A 6,268-nucleotide genomic window follows, 5' to 3' on the forward strand; every position below is an offset into this window, starting at 1 on the left:
AATGGCATGCCGAATGTAGTAAGGAGGGGGTGGGAAGGGAGGTGGGGTGGGGTGGGGTGAGGGGGGGTCAAAGTAAGAGATAGAGGAAAGTTGACGCATGCACAACAAAAATCACAGTCATAAAAGACAGACACACAGATACACAGAGAGAAAGACAACACATTAGCTAGAAAGCCAAAAGGGAGGCACTATGTCGGGGAATCCACTGTGACACACGCACATATATAACTGTACGTCATCTGAAAACTACACACCGACTGATAAATACATCAGAGAACATCATAGCGGCGAATGCGGTGATATGGGTAACGTTTCTGAATTCAATATCAGTCTATGTAGATGTGAAATGTTCGTGTTGGGATGAAACGTCCTTTTGTTGCACCATCCAACAGATTAGAACTATAGATTATTTGACGTCTTCGCTTCCGATCTTTGCTGGGAAAGATCAGAAAACAAAAAGTGAAGGAGAGAATCTATTTTCTGCCCCATAATGCAACAAAGGTAGACGAGACTACAGAAGCTGATTGTTCTCAAACATCTGTGTTTACGGAGCACAGAGTAAAAGACGGCAGGAAAGGCTGTAATATTTTGTTTACAGTTAAAAGTAGGAGGATTTTTTTTTTGTTTAATTGGCTGGATTTCCTCTTTAAAAAGTGAGTAAAGGTCAGAAAAGGAAGCCACGCACTCATAATAAACTGTGCTAACAGAGTGGAAGCAATATAACTAATTGTATTACACATAACACCCCTGAAAACAGCATGGATTGAACATTAAAACATCTGTCGTGTGACTCATCAGCTGTGAAATGAGGTGGTAATAAACTGAAATCATGCATCTAAAAACATACTGCATGTGTGCGTTTTGTATCTGGTTGTTACGACTAAGTAGGGATGTAACGATATGACAATTTCATATCATGGTTATTGTGACCAAAATTATCACGGTTATCATTATTATCGCGGTATTGTTGAAATGTGCTCAAAATGTTCAAAAAGTACTTATATGCACACTGAAATAATTTAACCAAGTTGTATTTTGAAAAACACTAATAAAGTAACATGCACAATGTACGGGGAGGGGTTAACACTAGAACGGACCAAGTCTGTGCATGTGTTTGTTTGGACCGACCCGCAGTCGCACAGACCGGGTCCATGTGCATGCGCGCTCCGACAGACCGGGTACGTGCGGTAGCCGCTATCCCTGAATCTCTGGAGCTCTGTCAGTGCAGGTGCCTTCCGCCACGTTTTCAGAGGCCAAACATTACAAACTGCGCACACACACCTGGAATGCCGCTGCTTCTTCACGAAATGAGCAGTACCGTGAGTTTTCTAGGTGCTGTAATCAAACACGGTTATCATAATAATTAGAATTTAAACGGTAATACTAACCGTCGGAAATTTTATCGCGGTTTATTATTATACCAGTAATTGTTACATCCCTACTACTAAGAAACAAGTACTTTGTTACTGTACTTTTTTTTTTTTTTTTTTTTTTTTTAATTTTAACAACTTTATTTATCATTGTTCCATTACAATTACATCTTTAAGCATATCTTATGCAATTCTTAAACCTGCCCCCCCCCCCATCCAGGTGGCATCCCTACAAATACATCCATATAAATACAGAGACAAACAAAACATCAAAAAAAAAAAAAAAGACTCAAACCAATTTATGTTGATCATTTTGGTCATATCACCAACACTCTGGACTTCTTGCATAAGGAAAAAAAAAAAAAAAAAAAAAAGTCCCAGCAGTCAGACTGTGGGCACTGAGAAGACTAAGATGGCAGTAAAAGAGTGAAGAAAGAAGAAAAATGCATTAAGTAAAAACAAGGAATCAGGAAAAAGGCAAGTTCTTGATATGATTTATAAACTGTGACCAGGTTCTATCATATTTATCCTCCAACCCGCAGACTGTATACCTAATTTTTTCCAGGTCCAGTCCCAACATCACCCCTTTAATCCAATGAACATAGGCAGGAGGGTTCTTCCCCTTCCAGTTCAGTAATATCAGACGGCGGGCATGTAACGATGCAAAGGCAATTGCATTTTTGTGGAGATGGGACAAGTTTAAATCATCCCTAACTACACCGAAAATGCCTATCAAAGGGTCAGGCTGCAGTGTTTTGCCAGGTATCGCTGAAAGTGATTGGAAGACTGAGTACCAGAAACTATACAAAGATGGACATGACCAAAACATGTGTCCTTACTGTACTTAAATAGATATTTTAGGTATCTGTACTTTACTTGAGTATTTATTTTCCTGGCAACTTCTTACTTTTACTCCCTACATTTTTGTATAAATATCTGTACTTTATACTCCTTACATTCTCAGAATAGGCTTGTTACTTTTTCAAACTAAGCAGATGTGAAAGTAAGTAAAATATGTCGCTTCAGAGGGAAAATCAGTGGAGGAGAGAAGGGACCACAGGCTGTGACCAGGGTCAGTACCAGAGTCCTGAACGGATCCACTTTTTCCAAACTTTTCCGCCCGTCCCCACAAAGCTGAGTACCGTGACCCGACTTGTGATTAAACACATTGTCTACACAGTAACTGACTTTTAAGGGTTTTATTTTTGGCTAAAAGGAACAGACTCAGGTCAGTACCATTCACTGTGGAATTAGAAAACAGAAACTTGTATGATTGGTATATGGTTAAATAAGTATTGTTTCCTTCATGGCAAAACATGCAGTTTTACTTTTTACTTTATTACAATTGAAAGGTTGTACTTTTTTTACTTTTACTTAAGTAAAGGAATTGAATCAATACTTCTACTTTTACGTGAGTATATTTTCACACAAGTAGCTGTACTTCTACTTAAGTAAAGAATGTGAATACTTTTGCTACCTCTGCTAAGAAAGAGAAGAATGGGAGAAAGGGGCAAATTGGGATTGGGGGTGTAAGAAAATATGGGTTCTGCAATATATCGTGATATTCATTTCACAATACTGTATCGATATTAAAAAGTACTATATGAATATTTGTAGGTATTTATTCTAATGCAGATATTGTGGAGGTTCATTTTTGTTTTTCTTTTTGTTTATTTTATTTATTATTATTTAACACTCTTTTATTAACCCTTTCATGCATGAATTATGAGAACCTTAATCAAAATTTTGTAGAGATTTAGAGATTTTTTATTCCTCTTTAGGCATGGAAAAAACAATGCGATTAAAAATTTTCTTCTGCAAACTAAATAAAAATAAAATAAAATAAAAACAATTGAAAAAAAAAAAAAACATAAAAAAAATAATAATAATGAAAAAAAAAATTCTTATGAACCTATGTCCACTCAGCTGGACACCACATGTTTAATTTTTGATGCACAGAAACATGTATTTACTGATAAATTGTGTGAAAACTATGGGGAGGGCTTGTGATTCTAGGGGTTTATGCTCAGGAGAGATCTACATAATGTTACCAATGCATGTCAGAAAAGATATATAGTGTCTTAAATTTTTAATAAAGATGTGTGTAAACAACAACAACAACAATGAAAAACAACAAAATCCATGAATATACAAGAAACAGCTGTAGAATAGCTGTCCACCGTAGTGACCAGTATGCATGAAAGGGTTAAATAATGTTAGTTCCTTTGTTGGAATTGCACAAAAATAATTTTTTGATGTTAGTTCTGAACTAATAGAATATGAACATCTGAACAGGATCTTAAACTGTAATGTCTGTAAAACATTATTTAAGTTTGAACACATGAAAATTTTGTGATAGTATTAGATCCTGTTCTGATCAAATAAAAATGTGTTCATATTTGTGCATATTTCTGGTGTAATTAAATTCTTCAAAAATTATCATTTAAAAAAATGAACAAAAAATTGCCTTTTTAACAGTATCGTGATATATCGTATCGTGATCCTAGTATTGTGATTTGTATGGTATCGACATATTCTTACCAACACACACCCCTGATTGGGATTGGGCCAGAGTGTTTGGTGTCTTATACTGAGCATTTGTGTATTTGTAAAACTGCATGAGAAGCTCAATGGAAAGTATTAAAATTCAGCAGCTGAAGTGATTTTAAAAACAGAAACATCTAAAGACAAAACTAAACTGATAACCAGAGCAAAACCAGGAGACAAAGGCTTGGTTTGTGGCCAAGTTTCAGGATAAAACCAAGACAATTCGCCAACATATGCTAATGTTCAAGAATAAAGCTGGTGAATAAAGGATTGCAAATTTAATTCAATTCAATACAAAGATATCAATGTTTTTATTCCAGGAAGAATCAGAAACAACACTGGTACTGATCACTGATTTAGAAGTTCATTACATAAAGCTGTGAGCAATACATATCTGTATAGTGGGGGGGGGTGCAGCGACCTGAGTGTGTATATTATCTTCACAACATCCTGTGAAAGCTACTTAGTGGAAAAAGAGCCAAACTTCAAAACAGAGAATCATCGATTTTCATCACAGCCCAGAAAATATGGGGGAAAAAAAAGAATAAATTAAACTTCCCATTAAATGAGTTTTTCCTTCCCATGTGCTCAGGAGCCAGGGGTGTGAACAATTAAATGTTTAAATCTGAACGAATGTGAACCAGATGTTACTGAAAAGCATGAATTTAGACAATTTAGAATTCATTTGCAAACCAAAGTACCACGACTAGACGACTGTAGTAACAGCACACAGGCAAGGATGGAAAAACACAACTACTTAAAAATCAGAACGCAACTATGTGGTTGAGTAAAAACATTTGCCTGTGGAATAGATGGTGTGGTTTACCTGAGGTCATGCAGCAGGATGACCACTAAAGCCCTACACCTTTCGTCAAACCCCCAAATTAGCTCCTCTGATCCAAAAACATGAACCAAAACATGCACAGACTGTATTTCATCATCCTCACTTTTACTCTCCTCATATACAGTCTCTTGTGGAGATCCAAATACCCATAATTCATTACTGTTTTCCTGAGTGAATATTCATTTCACATCATTCGAAATGTTTTATTTACAATTTCTGGTGCTTTTTATCATTTTTTTTAGTGCGTCTACTGCTTTGTTGTCCCTAAAATTTGCAAGAAATAATGTTAAGTCCTGATATCCTAAAATTTAAAACAGTACAGGGTGGGGAAGCAAAATTTACAATGAACATTTAGTTGTTTTTTCTCAGCAGGCACTACGTCAATTGTTTTGAAACCAAACATATATTGATGTCATAATCATACCTAACACTATTATCCATACCTTTTCAGAAACTTTTGCCCATGAGTAATCAAGAAAGCAAACGTCAAAGAGTGTGTGATTTGCTGAATGCACTCGTCACACCAAAGGAGATTTCAAAATAGTTGGAGTGTCCATAAAGACTGTTTATAATGGAAAGAAGAGAATGACTATGAGCAAAACTATTACGAGAAAGTCTGGAAGATACTGTTAAAGAAGAATGGGAGAAGTTGTCACCCAAATATTTGAGGAACACTTGCACATGTTTCAGGAAGCGTGTGAAGGCAGTTATTGAGAAAGAAGGAGGACACATAGAATAAAAACATTTTCTATTATGTACATTTTCTTGTGGCAAATAAATTCTCATGACTTTCATAAACTAACTGGTCATACACTGTCTTTCAATCCCTGCCTCAAAATATTGTAAATTTTGCTTCCCCACCCTGTATACTGAGAATATTAATGTTTTAAAGCAGTGTCTGACTTTCATAAATTCTTTTTCAAATTTGTCATGAAATTTGTGATCGGAAATTTTGTCGCAAAGTGCATTGTGGGAATGGGAATTCCATGCAGCAGCAATTTCATTGTCTCTTCGTGAATGTTGAACCCAAACGTCGCCTTTACCCCCATCCACGGACGAGACTCATTCTTTGTTTATTGTTAACTGCAGTTTTCACTTAAACTCTTAAATAATGTCTTTTAAATCAACTTTAAAATCACATTTTATGTCTGATGATTTTAATGTTAAAAATTTTATTTTTGACGTTTTTATATTTTAACTTCCTCTCATCTTAAATGTATTTTTATGCCTTTCCTGTGATGCTTTTATGTTTTACGTAAAGCACTTTGAATTGTCCTGTATATGAAATGTGCTGTACAAATAAACTTGCCTTGCCTTTAAAAACAACCTTGGTGGACTGGAGAATTTTATATTGTAGCGATCTGGCTCGTTTTCTCGCCGAATCTGTGGGAAACCACTTTCGCTTGGTTGCAATTCCCACAGTGCACTTCCCAACAAAATTACTGAAAAGGCCTGAGTGATGTTTCAGTTTCTTATGTAAAACAAGCGACTGTGTTTGATGGAGTCA

At 35.8% G+C, this 6,268-nt stretch overlaps 1 protein-coding gene across 1 annotated transcript in view; it reads right to left on the reverse strand.

Moving 5' to 3' along the window:
• Positions 1-1,159, reverse strand: part of LOC115418290 (ribonucleoprotein PTB-binding 2-like) — a 99,134-nt gene extending 97,975 nt beyond the window's left edge. Inside the window, exon 1 of the mRNA XM_030132704.1 lies at positions 1,129-1,159. Coding sequence (XP_029988564.1) covers positions 1,129-1,159 — 31 coding nt within the window. The remainder of the gene's footprint in view (positions 1-1,128) is intronic.
• Between the last annotated feature and the right edge of the window lie 5,109 nt (positions 1,160-6,268).

The sequence above is a fragment of the Sphaeramia orbicularis genome, chromosome 4, assembly GCF_902148855.1.
Source record: "Sphaeramia orbicularis chromosome 4, fSphaOr1.1, whole genome shotgun sequence".
Classification (NCBI taxonomy): domain Eukaryota; kingdom Metazoa; phylum Chordata; class Actinopteri; order Kurtiformes; family Apogonidae; genus Sphaeramia; species Sphaeramia orbicularis.